General features: G+C 43.0%; 1 protein-coding gene across 1 annotated transcript in view; it reads right to left on the bottom strand.

Moving 5' to 3' along the window:
* The window catches only part of LOC115329817 (enteropeptidase-like), a 42,589-nt gene that overhangs the window by 2,310 nt on the left and 20,749 nt on the right, over nucleotides 1-19,530 (bottom strand). Inside the window, exons 2-5 of the mRNA XM_029991490.2 lie at nucleotides 16,810-17,035; nucleotides 13,939-14,149; nucleotides 13,724-13,859; nucleotides 2,433-2,704 (exon numbers count right to left, since the gene is read on the bottom strand). Of these exons, the coding sequence (XP_029847350.2) occupies nucleotides 2,433-2,704; nucleotides 13,724-13,859; nucleotides 13,939-14,149; nucleotides 16,810-17,035 (845 nt within the window). The remainder of the gene's footprint in view (nucleotides 1-2,432; nucleotides 2,705-13,723; nucleotides 13,860-13,938; nucleotides 14,150-16,809; nucleotides 17,036-19,530) is intronic.

Here is a 19,530-nt window from a genome sequence, read left to right as displayed (position 1 = left end):
TATTAACGAGACAAAAATGCACGTATTTTCCCAGATTGTCCCTAAAAATCATATCCATATGGCGAGGTATCCATGTTAACGGGGTCCATATTAAAAAGACTTAACTGTATTTGTATCGATATCAAACAAAAAAATATATAATCGTGTCGAAACCTAACACCTGTATATTGCGTTGTCTACTTCTGCCCCACTTGCTGATACAGTACAATTTCGTTCGCCTTCATAAAGGCACATGGATGGTTGTAATTTGATCATGCTTCATATTTCAAGAGTTGACAAACAAACATATTCGTTTCTCTGCTTTGACATTCACACATTTACGCTTTACCCATCTCTAGTGGTTCCAACAAGGAATCGTGAACACTTCACTGAAATATTGTCGAATGCTGAATTCAGCGGCACAGCCTCGCTTACATTCAGCATTTCCGGTCGGATCGATCACGTTGCAAGTTTTTGCTTGGGATGTTCTTGCGCAATTGTATCGGAAACAGTCGGCAGCTAAGGGCGCTCACCCTCGCTCTGAAATTCGTATCAATATTCTACCGGGTTCAATTGAGAAAGGAAAACCCGTTTCTGGAGGTCGTACAAATAAACTACGCATTGCAGAAAGCTGGGACTTTTGACAATGTTTCGCTAGAGGTGGTGAGAGAACGAGGGAGCGCATCACTTTCATCAAAGGATACGAAAGAAACATTGAATTTTTTTGTGAGCCGACATCCGCCTAAGTCTAATATTTTTTTCAATTAATGAGAATGGCACTCTGCGCGTTCGTTGCATCTATTTAAAAAGATGTCAACAAGAACGACAATGATTGTTTTTTGTTTTTTTCTGCTGACAGGTGTTTTCGTTCCTGAAACAGATGCCACAGACATTTATAAAGTTGCTTTTTGCTTTTAAAGATATTTATTTGTTTATTTATTTTAGTACCCTCAGGGACCAAGGGCATTATAGAGGAAAGGGGCAAGCACAGAAATATACAAAGATGAAAACGAATAAAAATATTTACCAGCAGTCACAGTGCCTGCTGAAACAAAATCGCTTGTTATTGAAAATCTAAAAAAAAAGAAAAAAAAATCAATCGAGGATGTGCACACTAAAAATGCGGGAAGGTAGTTCTACTCGGATGACTACCTGGGCATAAAAGAGTCAAGCTATAGGCGGAGGTGCGACACTGGGGAATTCCATCTTTATACTGATGATCAAAGCGAAAAGAGATGTGCGGGAGAGGGAGAATATTTTTTTCTTTTAGAGTAGGGAAAGGGTAGTGCATTTTATGAGAAAGCGATAGACGAGATACTTTACGGCGCAGAGAAAGAAGGAGAAAAGACAAGTTGGATTTCATGGATGGCAAACTGGCTGAACGATGATAATTACAAAGGATAAACAGCCTGCCATTGTTTTCAATGGCTTCAATGTTCGATATGAGTCTTGTGTTACCGGGATCCCAAATTCCTGCAGCGTATTCTAATTGACAGCGTACCAGGGTTTTGAATAAAAGTAATTTCAGTGACATTGGTGCTAAAGTAAAATTTCGTTTTAAGTAACCAAGCATGGAGCTAGCGTTAGGAGTGATATGTACGAAGTGGGCGTTCCATGCCATGTTTTCAGTAATATGAACTTCACGATATTGTAGGAAGTCCCGATTTTCAATGGGGACGTACCAGGGAATGCATGAAAGGGGTGATGAGTGGCTATTAAGCTTAAATAGACGTCGGTTCATGATTGTTTTTTGTATATCCTTAAATTTTGTATTTAAGTAACTTCCTGTTTTTAACCGTATGCGTTCTCGAACAACTAGAGTCAGAATCTCATTAATTTCCAGCTTTCTGAGACGCCGTTTTTATATCTAAACCGAAAACCCGGGTTTTCTTTTTTTTTCTTCATGGGACCTATTTATTTTATGGTTATATACTTGTCTTCAATGAGCACTGTAACCATGTTGGTTAGCAGCTGCAACGCAATATGCGTTCTGTGCAATTATTTTTTTTTTACATTTGATATATTTTTGAAGTTAGGTGCCAGGAATGTCACAAGCTTCATTTCCAATTAAAGAAATATATTTACCGAGTACAAGAACGAAAATAACCATAGCGTTTTCCGCTTGTTTTAGAACGGGCCAGTCGAATACAGTATGAAAACGTTTTAACACAAGTTGTGAAGCCTGTTTTTCATTTACAGTTCCCATTAACAAATTGTTTTTCACCGGCAAACTGAACCAATATCTCGCATTTCCGAGTAGAGTACGATTCTTAAATTGTTTACATCCATACAGGCAGGTGAATTTTTAGATTTATTCAGGAGAAAACGCTATAGTTAAGCTTAGTTACAAATGCATGCGCGTGTCTCATGGTACGAGGAGTCATTTTATTCTTCGTGCATATGTCGACCAAATAAGCTTTTTTTATGATGGAATCAGAATTATTCATACTTACATAGCATATTCCCCCTTTGGAGCATAGGGCGTAGTTTGGAACAGCTGTGGCAAGCTGTCGTTTGCATTGATCATTAGTAATTAAGGATATATTTCTTTCCATCAAGGTTTGTGGGTCAGATTTTATCAAAAAGCCTCCTAATTCCGACGTCGACGCATAGTTCGTCTCTTTTGCTGAACTCTCACCACCATCAGAACTGATGGCGTTCTCATTTCCTTCGTTTGATGATTCATACGTCTCATCGTAATACATTCCATCAATTGCATAGAATTCTGAAATATGAGATTCTTGTTAGGAATGTGCACCGATTAGGATATTTTAGCCTACCATTGGGTAACCCATAACCGATTAGTAATCATTTAATATTTATACCTAGAAGGTTCCTAGAACTGAATATGTTTACCCAAATTTAAAACATAAAACAATATATTTATGAACAAAATCCGGGAATTGGAATATAGGTTTAGCCATGCAAAAATAATACATTTTAGGAAGGAGTTACATCTACGTAAAATAAATTTGTGCATTACCGACGTGCTCCCTAATAAACAGTAAAAATAATATGTTTAGGTTTTTTCTTAAAGATTTGTCAATATTATGTTTCGTCAAAAGCAGAATTAAACTTGCCTTGATTATTTTGAGAAAATCCGGGGAACACAGAATATGTCGTACGTGTGTCATGCGTGGGTTATGAATTTTTCTGCTAACTGCTTGGAGCTTTGGCTGGTTTCGGATGCGATGCACACTCAACACAGACCTGTGATCTTCGGATTCATCACAATTATTAAGACAAGTTTAAACTTGTTCAGGAGTAGAGTGTTTTACGTGCACGTTTCTATGATAAGGTTTTTGCGGCTTCTGTTTTTGATGGGCGCGAGTAAGGCCGTGAATAATTAGTACTATTGAATTAAAAAAAACTGTCTTGTGGCAACTGAAGTTAATCGCGAAGGAGAAGGTTAATCCTGTCTTTCACTCTACCAATTGCAATTTCCTAGAAACTCTGAGATCCTACGCAAGCTGCGCTATCACTTGGTGCGTTGTTTCATAATTCTACAATTACTTGAGACTAAGGCGAAATAAAATTTAAAAGCGTTAACAAAGACGGGGAAAAAAAAGGAAGGCGAACAGGACGAGCGCTCGTCCTGTTCGCCTTTCTTTTTTGTCCTCGGCTTTGTGAGCGCATTCAAATTGTATATCATGAACCACCTCGGCCCCCTTCGCCACTTTAACTGAGGTGAAGGCCAACAAACGACAGGAAGAAGAAAAAAATGTACCAAAAACACCTGAATTGTTATCGCCATAGAATCCATTTATATATGGCCTGAACAAGAAAAGGGAAAGCGGAAACCATGGAGAAGGGGAAAACCCACAAATGGCACACTTTCTGGTACAAAACACACGGTACGAACACGAACTGTATCGGACAGATTGAGGTCAAAAAGACGGTGAAGCTGGATTTATAACCGATAGTTCACAGTGCCAACAAAAACATACAAAAGAGGTGCCCTCAACGCCGCGCATTTCAAATTTTAGCAAGCTCAAATAAAACCACAGTGTGTAGGGAGGCCCCAGAGCTGCGGTTGTCAATAAAGAGGCCGGGGAAAAAACCCTCTCCACTATTTAGACATTTAGTTAGGACTACAGACTGGTTTGTGTTGGTCGTATGGTAAGGTGACGGCAAAACCTATCGTTCACCAGCTGTCATTAAAAAATTGTAAAATTGGGTCTGCTTTGCAATCTGATAAGTAACGCAGTTCAAAAATCGTGCGCTCACTGTATAGAATACAAAAACTGTTCAGCCATCTCAGCGAAGCAAGATACCTTCAAAAGCTACTGTCCAAGCAGTTTTAACACATTGTTTCCTCCGAAAAAAAGGCTGAAAAAAGTTCCGAACAGCAAAAATGTGTGCCTTGCCGTTTTTCTTTGAGTATCCCGTAACCTCAATTATATCGCTGACGTTGGGCCCCATATATCATTTAGCATATACTTTAGCTCGAAAAGGCTGACTCAAGTTCACATCATCTCAAAATGGTTGCCTTCAAAACAAAACAAAAAAAAAAGACTAAAGTGTCGCGTGTGTTGAGAGATTCTCTAAACAAAACTTTAACTGTGGTTTGTGCTATATTAGTCAGAACAAGCGCTGCGTCAGTTACCGTTTGACCGAACATAGACGGTGTGTCCTTAATAAGGATCCGCATTCGGAGATTTCATAACCCATTTAAGAAAGCAACAGTTGTGTCCCTTTGTGGAACTTCACATCTGTAATTGCAACAGAAATAAAATCACATCAAACGTCTGTTCAAAGAGAGAATTTTGATAGGAAACCGTCTGAATGCGCTACATAAACCCTCCCTATGTCAGGAGGCCAACTGCAAAAGCTTTCTTGACCTCTTACTTCTGTGTTGGGGAAGAAGAAAACATCTGTAGCAAAAGTAATATATTTGTGTAAATTTTACGTCTTTGCGCGCATGCGTGTCCTTTAGTATGCACAGCTTTGAGATCATTTTTTTTTGTGTTTGTTCGGACTGCGAACTGTCAATTGGAAAATACAACTTCACTGTCTTTTGAACCTCAAACTGACTGCTAGAGTTTGTGTTCGTACCATGTGTTTTGTAACTGCGACTGTGTCATTTGCGGTTTTTGTTCCCTCTTTACCAGGTTTCCCCTTCATTTCTCCTTGTTCTCACCATAAATAAATGGATTCTGAAGCAAGGAAATGTGAGCTGCGTTCAAGACTTCTTTCTATCTTCCTGTAGTTTTGTGTCGCTACCGCAGTCTCCGTACATTCTACAATTATGAGCGCACACCAGCTACCTTGCGCCCTCACCGTTCGTTCGTTTATGTTTTACCCGTGGTTTCGTGAGTAAACATGAAGAGGTATAAGCTTCATAGAGGAACCGGCTGCGGGCGCCGACGGTCACTTAGGGGCTAAGTATGGTATACTAAGTATCGCTCGCCGCCAACAGTGGCCGGTGGACTCCGTTTCATTTCACGTCCCACCGCAGCCACCAAAAAAGCCAATCAAGCAGTACCAAAAGCGCATCATCAGAGCGCTAGTCGCCTTTGCAGGTGGGGCATCACAGACTAGATCACTCACGCAGAAATAAGGCGCCGTGACCCTGCGCTTTTTATCTTGCGCATAACGAAATTCATTAGACATCAACAACTTGCGAATGTCCAAAAACAACCAAACAACCACTAACAACGCGATGTTCCCTCGGAATATTTCAGATGCGATTCATACTCATCAAGTCAAACAACCACAAAGACGCGATGTTTCCTCGGAATATTTCAGATGGGAGTCATCAAGAGGGAGTCATTAATACTGTGGAAGCATGCACATTTTATTCCACGGCTCTAAAGCTCCTTTGCATTGAATCCGGTAGGCCCCATTCACCAAATTATTGATTGCTGATTTTGTTGACCGACAATCGTAATTTTCCCAAGGATGGTAATTGCCACGGTATCATAGAACGCAAAAATGCGAGTCGCTAAGCTGTGCAAACTTCAGATTGGGCGAGTTGGTTGTTCATGTTGGCCGACGTTGCAGCACCCACAAAAAAACAAAAAAAAAAACTGTATATTAAGTTTCTACACACACAATGGACAAACCTGTATGAGAGTTTTTTTGTTTTTTTTTTTGTTTTTGGTTTTTTTTGTGTGGGGGAGAGCTTAAGTGACAGTTTTGTTGTGGTTGTTTTTTTGTGCGCTGCAATGTCGACCAGCGAGTCGCTAATGGTACCGTTATTTTCAAGTCTGGGGATGAAAACAACTTAGGAACTTACAGACCCTTTCCTGCGCTCAAAGCGGTTTCGAAGTGGCCAGAGAAAATAATACAGACCAGATTACACACATTCCCTGAAAAGCACTTTTCCCTAACATCTTGCCAGACCGGTTTTAGGAAGGAGCATTTGACGGTACTCGCGCTACTTAAATTAAACAACTAATTTAAACAATATCCAAAAGAAATTTATTACATCGGAGGTCATCTTTGATTTTTCAAAGCCTTTCGATTGCACAAAACCCTAAAACTCTGCTTCTAGAATTAAATGCAGGCGAGGTGCGAGGAGTAGCCTCAATGATGATCGAGAGCTTTTTTAAAGTATCCACATCAGGGTGTCGTGACAGATGGTCAGCGATCCAGCTCGAGGAAACTGACGTCAGTGGTGCCTTAACCACTGACGTCCTTCGGTATAATGTACACAACAGTTATATACTAAATATAGACGGCAGTGCAGAGTTGATAAGTTACGCAGACGACACCAGTTTATTCTTTTCGGGTGAAGTTGTCCACCGGGATTTTGTGCGGCAAAGAGCGTTCTGCATAAGGTAAGTGACTGTGTCATCTTAAACTCATTAGCAATTCGAATGCAGATGCTACAAAAGCAATACTTTTTCGATCCAAATATAGTGTTTTATATACCTAAGGACTCTCGCAACAAAAAATAAATATAGACTTTGTACAAATTATGAAGGTTACCGATGTGATATTTAATGAATGCATGAGCTGTGACGCCAAAGTGCATTGTATAGCAGGCAAACTTTCCAAAGTTATAATTATAATGCAATGAAATGCAGAGGTGCCAGCGAGCTGGACAAGAATGACGAAAATAATCCCTTGAGAAGGGGAACAGGAGGGACAAAGGACAAAAATAAATCTCCAAACACAGCTAGGTGACTGGTGAGCGACTGAAAAAATCCGCCTGGTCCGGGTATCGAACCCGAGACCTTTCCGTTACAGGTGGAGCGCTCTACCAACTGAGCTAACCAGGGGCTAGACGTCAGTAGAGCAAACCGGTTTTATCAGCCGACACCAGTCTGACGCCAACAAGGGTGAAGCTTGCAAATTTAAGGTTATAATTATAATGCAATTAAATGCAAAGGTGCAAGCAAGCGGGACAAGAATGACGAAAATGATCCCTGGAGAAGGGGAACAAGACCGACAAAGGACAAACATAAATCTCCAAACACAGCTAGGTGACTGGTTCCCCTTCTCCGGGGAACCAGTCACATCTTAGTCCTTCTTTGTAACTTCTTCTTTTGCTCTTGATAAAATTACCGCTTCCTTGTTTGGGGTAGCACATCGGCTACAAATATGCCTCACTTGCATGTACTCGAGAAGAGAATCATCCGAATTGTGTGCAATGAGAATTTCAAAGCTCACGCATTACAATTTTTCCAAAACGTTCACACACCTCGATTTACAGAGCATTACAAATATAACTTCTAACATATGAAATGTTTGTAAGGCAAAAATCAACTTGCTTTTCTATCAATCATCAATATCAAGCGGAGGGTGTTTGCATATGCAGGCTTTTGTATTGACACATGGTAAACGCCTTGCTTGAGAACAGGCTACGGCCTCCAGATGCTGTAGGTCTCGTTGCCTAATGTCATGAGAATAGCACTCATAGAGTTGTTACGGATTTGATGAGGTTGAGTTGGACTATTCCTATTTTTTATTCTCTAGTGTATTGGACCACGCTAGGGTGACTGCCCAATATATAATATATATATATATATATATATATATATATATATATACAACACGGGCACTTCACGTCATCGTACGTGGTCTCCGAGAGGGATATAAACGAATATGTGCAGATGAATGAACCGTACTTAATCCAATGAATTAAAGAATCCAAGTTTTTCAGGAACCCGCCGAAAGCCAAAAATTGGCGGAGCCAGGATTTGAACTCTGGGCCTCCCAATGTCCGGTCGGGTGTGCTAACCACTACACCACTCCACCTTAGCTTTCTGGCGTTTCCTACCTGTCTTATTAATGCACAAGAAACGAAATGTGTCCAATCGGAGGTGTTCTGGAAACACACGCCGCCGCGTGGAACGCGGTACGACGCTTAGTGTCACGTGGTACGTGCTCGTTTGTGCTCCAGAAATCCTCCCACTGTTTGTCTCGCCCCGTGTACATGTAGTATTCTTTGTTTATGAGTTTTAGAGACACGGTATCATCATCATCTGCGAGAATCAAGAGCCACGTTATTGAATATACAACACGGGCACTTCACGTCATCGTACGTGGTCTCCGAGAGGGATATAAACGAATATGTGCAGATGAATGAACCGTACTTAATCCAATGAATTAAAGAATCCAAGTTTTTCAGGAACCCGCCGAAAGCCAAAAATTGGCGGAGCCAGGATTTGAACTCTGGGCCTCCCAATGTCCGGTCGGGTGTGCTAATCTCTATACAGGTGATAGCTGCGATTATGCAGTTTTATACTGCTTGAAAAACTGCTTCACTGGCCTCATTAGGCCGTAGTGTCGGCTACGACAGATGTACTCTTAAGTTAAACTGAGCATGACTCGCTGCCGACGGTTGCCTGCGGACTGTTTTCCAGGACTAAGTATGACTCACCGCCGACGATCGTCCGTTTGACGAAGTATACTGGGCTACATATAACGTACTGGCGACTTCCGCCTACAGACTAAGTATGATGGGCAAAGCATAAATCTCCACCGACGGTCGTCTGCAGCTACTATGCTGGACTATGTCCAACTGCCCTCCGACGGATGCGTGCCTATTATAGTCCGTTGCAACCTAAGAACGAAGGGCGAGGGTAAGACGGGCCGGGGAGGAGAAAGCAGACCGAACGCTAAAGAGAGAAGGAGGTTTTCCCCTCTCTTCTCCAGCGTTCAGTCTGCTCCCTCCTCTCCGGCCCGTCTTACCCTCGCCCTTCGTTCTTAGATTGCAACGGACTATAAGTACGCTGGACTAGGTTGAGTGGCCACCAATGATTGGCCTCTCACTTAGTCCAGAATACTTTGGAGTGGCCACCAAAGTATTCTGCACTAAGTATAACTTGCCAGCGACAGTCACCTCTCGGTGGCTGTCGCTGCCGATGGTCCCCTGTGAACGAAGTATTCAGGATTAAGTACCCTGAGCCAAGTGTGAATAACCGTCAACTGTCGCTTGCGGGCTAAGCATGCTTGATTAGGTAAGACTTGCAGCCGGAATTCATCTGTGGACGAAGTATTTAGTACTTAGTGTGACTCGCCGGCGACTGCCTGGCAACCAAATATGCTGGACGAAGTATAATTCGCCAGCGACCTTATACTGTGGCATAAGTATGGTGGACAAGCTGTGATTGTGCTGACGGTTGAATGCGGACTAAGTATGTTTGCTAGGTATGATTCCCCTATTCCAGCATGAAAAACCAACTTGTCAAGCTGGTAACTAAGCTGGTCAAACTGGCCAATGTGGTAGTCAAACTGGTTCAACCGGCAATCAGGCTAGTTTAGGTTGGGCAAGCGGGAATTCGAGCTGGTCAGTCTGGTTCAAGGTGTAAGATAGAAAGGTGGGGAAACGGCCCATAGAAGCCTACCGCAGCACCGTGACCGGATTGTGTACTCGTCTGCTTGCGGGTACCCCCGATTTGCGACAGATGGTGCTGCGGCAAGAGGGAAAAAATTGGAATCGGATATGCGTTGAACTTAAGGGAGGGTGCGCAAAATAATCCGAGAGCCCTACAGTCTTTCATCGGAAATCCACGAGAAACCATCTCCGTCAGTTTAGCCGGTCGCCACCGGGCGCCCACCCGGAGTGAGAGTTTGCGGTGCTCCACATAGATGGCGCCACAGAAAAAGAGAAAACCGAGGGGTACACAATCCGGTCGTTCATTTGGCTCTCGTTTTCCCACCTGTCTATCTTACACCCCGGTCTGGTTTCAGTAAAAACACGAATCGTCTAACCAGAATCTGGTTTTAGATTCAATGTCGTGTAGCTAGGAGCCTGTCTGGTCCTAACTAGTCAAACTGGTTTTCCATGAAGCCAACGTGGTCAAGCTGGAAGACAAGCTGGCCAAGCTGGGAGACAAGGTGGTGAAGCTGGTTGAACTTATAACCGTGGTGGTCAAGCTGGTCTTACTGGGAGCGCGCAGGCCAAAGTCGGCTAGCGGCGGTCGAACTGGCATTGCTGGGAGCGCGCGCACCAAGGTTGGGTTGGGCTCTGACGAGGCCATGTCCTGTTCTTTGTCCTCTCGTTTTTGGTAGACGACCGGGCGCTTCAGGCGCGCTGCGAGCTTTATTTGTGTGCGAGAAAAGAGAGTGAGACTGGTAGGAGCGGAGAATTTGAGACACCTTTGGCTACCTTGGGCAGGTTTTCGATGGGATGGCTATGTGCGTGTTGTTTGCAGACTACTTGAACGACGGTGCAAGCGAAGCGGGTTTTCAAGAGACAGGGAGCGGCAGTCCGTTCAGTGCGGGAAGAGGTTAGACGTCCCGACTGAGGCGTCGCTTCGTGTCTTCGAACGTGTGTGTGCTCGTGAATGACGGTGGAGCTGAGAAGTATCGCCAATGCCATCCGGGCCACACAGATTTCCTCGCCTTTGCCAACCATGCAAGAGGCCGCTTCGCCCTGATTACTGGCGGGACCCACGGTTCGCTCCTCTCATATCTGTAGTATTTTCTATTGCTGTTGGGTGTTTTTGCTGTGTGTCTACTATTTTTCGTGTTGAGAGATAATCAATCTGGTTTTAATAACATTGTTTTGCACCGAAAACCACTGTCGGCGCGTCTGTTAGTACTGTGTCAGCACCAAAGATTAGTAGCATTTGAGATCTTGTGGGCAGGCCGCAGTACAAACCTAATAAATTAGATGCCGAGTTGGACCTGGGCTTGTTTATCCTGTGTATTCACTTAAATAGGTCAAACTAGTCGGGATGTCCACCAGCATGACCAGTTTAACCAGCATGATCAGCATGTCAAACTAGGCAAGCTGGTGCAATAACCCTGCTTGAAGCTGGGAGCAGATCCACCAGCATCACCAGCATGACAACCTGGGCATGCTGGGTCAATAATCCAGCTTGAAGCTGAAACCAGCTTAACCTGTTTTTTTTAATACCTCGCATATCGACTTCGGATGAAGCATGCATAACCAATTATGCTTAACTAAGCATCGCCCGCCGCAGACATTCACGTGCTACCGCAGAGGAGGGTCGGCGGCAAGTTATACAGTTCGTTGGCTTGTGCTTCTGTTCATCTCCTACTTGTAGCGCCGAAATAAAGAAAAAAATTACTTGTAGCGCCGAGCAAAGATGTCGAATTGCAGGTCGCATGGTCCGGGTTCAATTCCCGCTTAGATTTATTGTGAATCACTCTAGTTTGAATCTGTGGTCGCTAATATCTACGGCATTGTATGGCTAATTATACATTTTATATGTTTTGCATGCTTATGCATAGCCTGTTACAAGCTATATATCCGTCATTTTACCTTGGCCTGCGTGTAACGCTTTTTCGTCACACTCGAGCGTTATACTTTTTCATGAAATCTAGCCATAAACATATTCTGTGTTAAAAAAGAGTATGCAGCATTGTTCATTCGATCAAACGCGACGCAATGCCGCAACTTTACAGGGCGATTATTAGCGAAAACAATTAGGAGAGAAAATTGTACGGTGACGAAATCGTGGTTGTTATATGCCGTACACACACTGAGGACGATGTCAAGGTTTTCCAGGGCGACCTCTAGGAAGACCTCGAGGACGACGTTAAGGACAACCTCTAGGACAACCTCAAGGACGACCTCAAGGATGACGTCGAGGACGTCAGGTCACGTCAGCTTCAGCTACCGGCGCTTACGAGCTTACCCGACCGGCTGGTACGCGATCGCCGCTTAGGCGACCGGAGCTTACTCTTCAGCCACCATCGCTTCAGCCACGAGTACTTCAGCCACACGCGTTAGGTGACCTTGAGACTTGTTGAGAATAAAAGTCTACCGCCTTAAAAAAATGTATGTTTTACGAATGTCCAGCTGCCAGCTACTTAGTATACTGTTAAACTGATTTAAAACCGAAGCTACGGAACGAGGTTTTACGCACAGCATTAATACGAGTGGACCTTTTTAAAAGTAATATTCTGCGCATCCGTACCTTCTACTCCTTTCTCCCCCCCTCCCTGACTTTGCTTCCCGCTGTCACCATTTGCGCAGGGTAGAGTTCCGGTCGACCAGCATATTCAGCAACTATTTTTACCTCATTTTGTATTTTTTGACTATTTTTGTTATAGTATACGCTAACATGAGGCACGAGCGGCAAACCAACATCAAGACAACGGCATAATGCCAATGTATTTTGACGAGCAGAGGAAAGTTGGGCATCCCTTTATTTGTGGTTTAACCACAATTACGCAGACGGCGCTCGTTACTGGGAGGAGTTTCATTGTAACATTAAATTATGCATCACTGTATTTTTTTCTTCAATGTTATACTAAATAACACAAAAGCGTGGCATTATTTTTATTTTTTCCATTTGCTTAAATTTGATTGTTCTAGCTGCACAAAATAATTTAGCTACGTATTGTAGATGCGGTGTAGGCGTTTGAAGTAGCGAGTTGGGCTGTGGTAAGCACAGTGTACCCGGAGAAACAGAGTCGCGTCAATGTTAACAACCTTGATGTTAATTTTAGCAGTGATTAAATAATCATGCCAGTAAATATCATGCTAAAAGGTTCAATTTGGTCAAGCATTGGTTTAATATCTTTGTCGCCGACCTCTCAGTTAACAGTAATGCTAATAGATCAGATTCATACTGTACACCTATTTATTATATACACGAGGCTGCCGCCTTGTCTCCTGAACTTTTCTGTTTGTATATACTCTAAACGATTTATTGCTCGGGGGCTTAATATTTCGCGGTTTAGGGCAAAGCTGAAGTTTTGGAATCATTCGCGAGTTCTAATTTTTGCGACGGGGTGGGATCTCAGTGTTAACTCCAATGCGTTTACATTTTACCGCAATTGTTCGCGGGACCTATTTTTCGCGAATTGTAGATGATTCGCGAAAATCGCGAAAATTGAGTCCTCGCGAAAATTAAGTCGTTTACAGTATTCATTTCCTCTTATTCGCTTGGCATATATATACTATAACATATCCAATATAAATGAGAGACATCCATGTAAGCTCTACTATAGTGATTCTGCCAATAAGGATGTTCTTGGTTTTATTGCAAGTTCCTGTATCTCAAAGTAAATTTATCCACATCCCCGATCAATAACCAGTAACATGACAAAAATATCGACTTTGTGTCAGATATTTCAGAAACTAGCTTGTGCCTGCACGCCGTCCTAAGTAATAGTCCGCATTTTCCGTAGCCCGCATTTTGTTAGCATTTAAGCAGACGGAGCCTGTCACTGACAGGCCTTTGTCGCACACTCCAGAAAACTCTTTTTCATTGATGGGCATGATTTTCATATTATTTTTCAATTTTTGTCCTTCTTTCTGATTTGTTTACGACAATTTTTACCTGGAACAAAGTGAGGCGAGAAAATCATTTACCATAAACTCTGCCCCAGCCCACACCATAGATGCTGGCATTTGAAGGCGGTTCTTCGCAGTGTTCAGGAAGGCAGATTGGCCGAATATACTTTGTAATATTGACCGGTTCTTTTAATTTCAATAGTGCAATGTCCTTCTGTAAAATAAATACGGTAGTTTAAACAAAAACAGTTTCAAAGCTGGTGCTTTTCTTTTTTGTTAACAAGAATACACACCATAAAAAGTGTACAGTTTTCCTGAAGGGGTACACAGACGTAATCCACTTCCCTGCAAATGACCTGATCTTCCAGATCCTCGTGGATGACTGTTGTGTCACTTCTTTCCAGATGGACGTTTTTGTCTTTGTTTTGTTGACAGTGTATAGTAAAATTAGTTCGTTTCGTACTTCCCAGACGAACTGAAAGAAAGCCTTCAGTGTTCTTGTCTCTTGAAGCATTAATGGGATAAAGGGGGAAGTGGCGAAAATGTGTTTTGATGTTGAATGACTTAAGTCTACGTCAAACCATGAAACGCCTCCACCACTTCAAATGTTATGTATAGAAAAAGTGGTCACTGACGGCGACGTCTCTTTTAGTCCTGGCAACTACGAACTAACAGAAACATTATTGTATTCGTATACCGAGCGCTCCATTTAGGACGGAGACAAAAACTGCTGACGTACTTTGATCAGAACTAAACTCCTCAGACTTTTTTTTTTAGTGGGGGAGGGGGGGGGGGGGGGGTCAGGTATAATCAATAAAGATTGATACAGCCAATTCCAATGAAAACTTCTTTGCAAATCGCCAATGAAAGTCACTGTCACATTATATTATCAACTGTTATGGCTTTAAGTATTTAGAGTTTTGCTGAAAACAAGCCGTAAAAACCACACTAATGCGGTCAGTTCACGTGAGGAATACGACCAGGATGACATATATAGGAGGCTAATCGTCACGAGATGTCAAAATACAAATTTATATACAATTCGTGAATTAACCTATTAATTAGTAAAAATAAGCTTCATTTCAATTATAAACTTGCAGAGCGTCATCGAAAATCATTTGTTTATTAAATTTTAAAAGGATTTGGAGCTCGGGGGAAGCGCGGTGGTGAACTAGGTGCGCGACGGTGTTAATGTTAATATATGTATCCGTTTTTTTTTTTTCGCTTTACTATTCGCGACTCGAACTAAACAAAGTTTTAAACAGAACTAAACACCGTTCCATATTCGAATCTTCACAGTGCAGACTTTCTCGAGCAAATTAATTTTTCTGCAACGGGATTGTTGGTCGCGTGGTGCTGAAAAGAAAACTTTACTTCGTAAGGGCCTGAAAGCACGTGCTTTGAGTCGCTTATTGCGTTGCGCCTGTTGTGTGAGCTGTAGCGCACCGCCGCCTTTCTCACGCGCTCTAAATCTTGGTCAAATTTACTGACTGTTGCTTTCTATGACACTCAGCATGCTTGTGATTGTAAGCATGTGTTCCTTTTCAAAGATTACCAGTTTATTTGTCATATTTTAGTTAATTATTAATTTTAATGTGAGGCTTAGCCCCCTACATTATGTTCCCCTGGTCGCCTAACTCACCAGCATAGAGCAAATCACTCTAGCTTTCAGCGCTTTTCTAAAACAAATAGTTCAACCCCCCCCCCCCCCCCCCCCCCCCCCGCCTTTGCCCTCCCTCGAAAACGCTTTTTGCTTCTAACATTTGCGTCTGAAATATGCGCCTGGCTTTGACGCTTATTTTCGCGTCTTACGTTTTTACCTTGTGGCCCTCGCAACAAACGTATTCTACTTCAAATGTGCACAAAAATATGATTTGTTAACGTTATTCACAGCTGTAGTGATTTTCACGCATATGTTCAGCTCCCAGTTTTTGAAATGTGGCTTCCTCTAGGTCCCTGTTTTACGAGCTCAAGCGTTTCATGTTATCCAAAACAAAATTCGATGCACTTTGTTAAATACATATTTCATAAAGAAACAAAAAAAGCTTTCGCCAAAAGTTAAAAAGTCAGATCAACAAAGAAGCAGCACAGAAATCAGTTGAGATTGTTAATACATTTCTATGAACGAAAAAAAATCAACTGCGATATCTTTTTCATCGCCCGCCATACGCGCGGGGGGGGGGGGGGGGGGGGGGGGGCGGGGGATTTGCTTTAGACAGCGGTCTGGCTACAACAACAACTTTAATAATTATTGCATTAAATGTTTCCGTGTTTGTCGGAGTATTTGTTGCGTCTCTGTTTTCAATAAATTTCGTCGGTGAGTTTGAGACAGTGGTGCGACTCATGGAGATTTTCTTTAAAAATGAACTTTGAAACTGCGAAAATTTGTTAGGGGTTTTATTTCTCGTTCGATTTGATGATGAAAGTACTTAAGCTTCTTCTCCACGCATACGCGTATATTTCGTTCATATTACCTATATGCTGAATTTCCAATGCCGTTTCGCCACTTTTTTATACAAATATACCGGGTATTCAATTTTAATTCAAACAAATTTATTGCAAAACATTCATTCTACATGTGCGAATACGGTTTGTGCCGGTGAGTTATACGGCTAGGGCTACATTATGTGGGTGGCTAATCTTTGCGATAAATCGAATAATTAACTAATTTTCCCTCGTTAAGTTTCTAATTATAAAAATAATCATTAGAAACATTCTGAGCATACTCGAAAACCACTATATAAATGAATTTTAAAACGACTTGAAGCTCGTGGTTATTTTCCACTTTATAGACATTGACTAAAATTGCGAAGTGTTCCGTAAAGGATAACGTAACCGTAGCTCGAAATGTCTCCTGCCTCGTCTGCGTACGGTCTTAATCATAGTTGGCGGGAACAGGGGAACGCTTGACATCAGACGCTATTCGAGCATTCGGCATGACAGGAGTGCAGTGTAGCGATCCGGACACTCTGCAGTTGTCCGCCTGGCTGGTAGAGCGCTCTGTTAGTACCCGAGAACACGCGCACCTATGTTCCCGCTAACGGTTATTGAGATAGTATACTTCGTCAACAGCTCGACTTTTATAAGCCCACGTTAACCAATGTGAATTCCCGGAACTGAAGGGGGGCTCTCGAAGCTTAATCCTTGTTTTGGTGCATACATACCTATAGCAATGAGCAGCAGTTAAGACAAACTGGCTGGTAATTAAAACGCCACCACAATAGAATTGATCTTCTGCTGTATACAGCCCCACCATCCACGGCCAGTGACCCGGAGTCGCCGGTGTACCATTAATAATTCGTTCAGAAACGGTACCCTGGACTCCACTTCGTCCACATATCTCCATTAAATCATATTTTTCCCCTCTTGTGTACCTCGAGCATACCCCTGCTGTAAATGGAAATGAGGAAATAACCGTTTTTATTTGAGGGCATATAGGCGGTTATATAATCATTAATAATATATACTTTTTTAAAAGTAAAGATATAGTGTGGAAAAGCTTGTTGTGCAGAGCTTGACCAGTTCATTAACACTGCACAGGTCGCAGGAATCGGTGACGCGACGGTCACGTGGTACGTGGTCCTCTGACGAAAATGGCGATACGGTCTGTAGCGTGAATCGGCTATAATCGCCGAGTCACACAACGGACCGAATCGCGATTTTCGTCCGCGGACCGTGTACCATGTAACCGTCACGTCACTGATTCCTGCGATCCGCTTCTCGTCCGCGGACGCGCGGACCAGTAAAGTCGAGCCCATTTTCATTCGCAGAATTTTTGACGGGAGAGTGACTTGATAAGAGATTAGTCTGGCAAAGGTGCAATGCTTTTTTTAGCTATTTTTGTTTGTTTCCGGACGCCTAATGCAAAAATGGCCCATCGTTGTGTTTTGTGCGTTCGCTGGTTTATTTTGTCGCGCGACTCTTGGTTTAACTCTTTGTTCAGAAACTTTGCCCGGCTGCCCCTCCGCAGGATCCGGTACTCCTCCGGGACCGTATCAAGGAGCTTACTTCAAAACTCGTCTAGCACGCCGCGATAATTCTTGCACGTCCAATCATCCTTTCACCGAGCAAGACCTTTCATATGGCTGTGGTGTGCTGAAGTGTTCCGCACGGGAGCAAAGTCTGTGAAGGTGTCACTAAACGCCTTGTCCGGAGTCCAGCAGAACTTCGTCACGTCTACGCCGAAGACTTCTCGAGCAGGACCCTGCCTGTGTCACTGTCGTGCCTTGGGTTAGTGAGGCTAGTAGTTCTTCGCGCGAAGCCTACCAAGGTGTTTTTTCTCGAGCTGTTCGTAACAGCGGTTTGCGATTCTTCATCACTGTAGAAAAGGTTGATTTCTATCTTGGACAAAGGTACCACGGAGCGATATTGGAGTTTCGCGGCACTGTGGAGTTGCAAGCATAAGGTTTGGTTCGTTCTCGCTAGCGTCTGGTCGCCGCCTCCCTCGTGTGGATGCGCCTGGGATGCGGGTGAACCGCGGACATATCGTCACGTGATCACTCCGTCCGAGGATCAGTGCGTCGTGTGAATCGGCTATAAGCAACGAAGTGACTGAGAAAGAGATGAATTATACAAAACAAAGTAACCATAAAAATACACAACCCGATGGCTCTAACATGAAGTCCGCACAGAAAGGCACAGAAAAAGAAAGACACGGAAAGCCAGGCGTGGAAACGACGCCGGGGCGCCGCGGCGTTGCTTGCCAAAAAAGTAAAATAAAATTAGAAAAAAACAGACTCAGTAGCGAGTGTCCTCCAAGTGCTTGCATTTATCGTGCGTAAGGGAAGTTAGCTATTAACTGAATATTTGCATTGTATTATTGCAAACGAGTATCATTTTTATTTCCGCTATAACGCTCTCTTTTTTCGGAAGTGTAAAAAGTGGCAGGCATCCTTTCAAACACCGTTTTTTTTTCCTTTCAGCTAATTGTATGTGTATATTCCTTTCGGTAAGGACTTCAATTTTTATACGCACGATTCTCCACGCAGCATTATGACACTGTGGTAGTGAATATATTAAGATAGGTTTTACGCTGAATTTCATTTCTATAGTTGGCGATGATGTTGGATCGATTAGCCAGATTTTATTTTCGGCAAAGCAGGTGTGACCATGCTATTCATGAAAACGGCAATGTCAGCAGCAAAGGTAGCGCGTATTGATTGATCGGAACAATAGAGTTGAGCCATAGATAAGTTTGAACAAAATATTATTTATAAGTATAAGGGCTCATTCACACTGGAAGCGGATCCGCGTTCGCAAAGCGGTTGCGAACGCGGTTGTATAAGGATTCAGTACAATTGCACGCGCACACGATGACATCAAATGCGCGTGCAATTGCACTCGATCTTTATACAACCGCTTTCGCAACCGCTTCGCGAACGCGGATCCGCTTCCAGTGTGAATGGGGGGTAAAGGCCTTTTCCCACATGCAGCGGAGCGCTACAAGCATAGCGCTTACCTCGCGCTAAGCGCGTGCTGATGGGAGCGTTCACCAGCTTTGTATCGCACCGTCAAAACTGTTGCTCATGGCAGACGATAAGTAGCTGAGGGCACGTGAGGAGCGCTACATCAGCGCTTCGCTGCATGTGAGAACCGGCCTTTAAAGAACAAAAGAAACAGTGCGAAGATTAATTTCTGCTTCGCATGCCTTGCATAAATTCTGCCAATAGGATGTTTTCTCGATAAAAAAGACAAAACTGCGACTTAAAAGCTAATCAAAAGTATTTTTCGCAGAAAGATAGATATCCTTCACTCACGAAACCGCAAATAGTGTTAAAGAATCAAAGCAAAAACTAAAAACAATAAACCGTCGCGGTGTTTTTGTTGGTTACCTCTTGCGGAGATAGACAAAGCCAATGCTGTTCCGAGGAGTTCGTCTGCTAGCA

The sequence above is a fragment of the Ixodes scapularis genome, unplaced genomic scaffold (assembly GCF_016920785.2).
Source record: "Ixodes scapularis isolate PalLabHiFi unplaced genomic scaffold, ASM1692078v2 PGA_scaffold1__304_contigs__length_218370807, whole genome shotgun sequence".
NCBI classification, from domain to species: Eukaryota; Metazoa; Arthropoda; class Arachnida; order Ixodida; family Ixodidae; genus Ixodes; species Ixodes scapularis.
The sequence above is the reverse complement of the archived record's forward strand: the minus strand, read 5'-3'. Positions and strand labels throughout refer to the sequence as shown.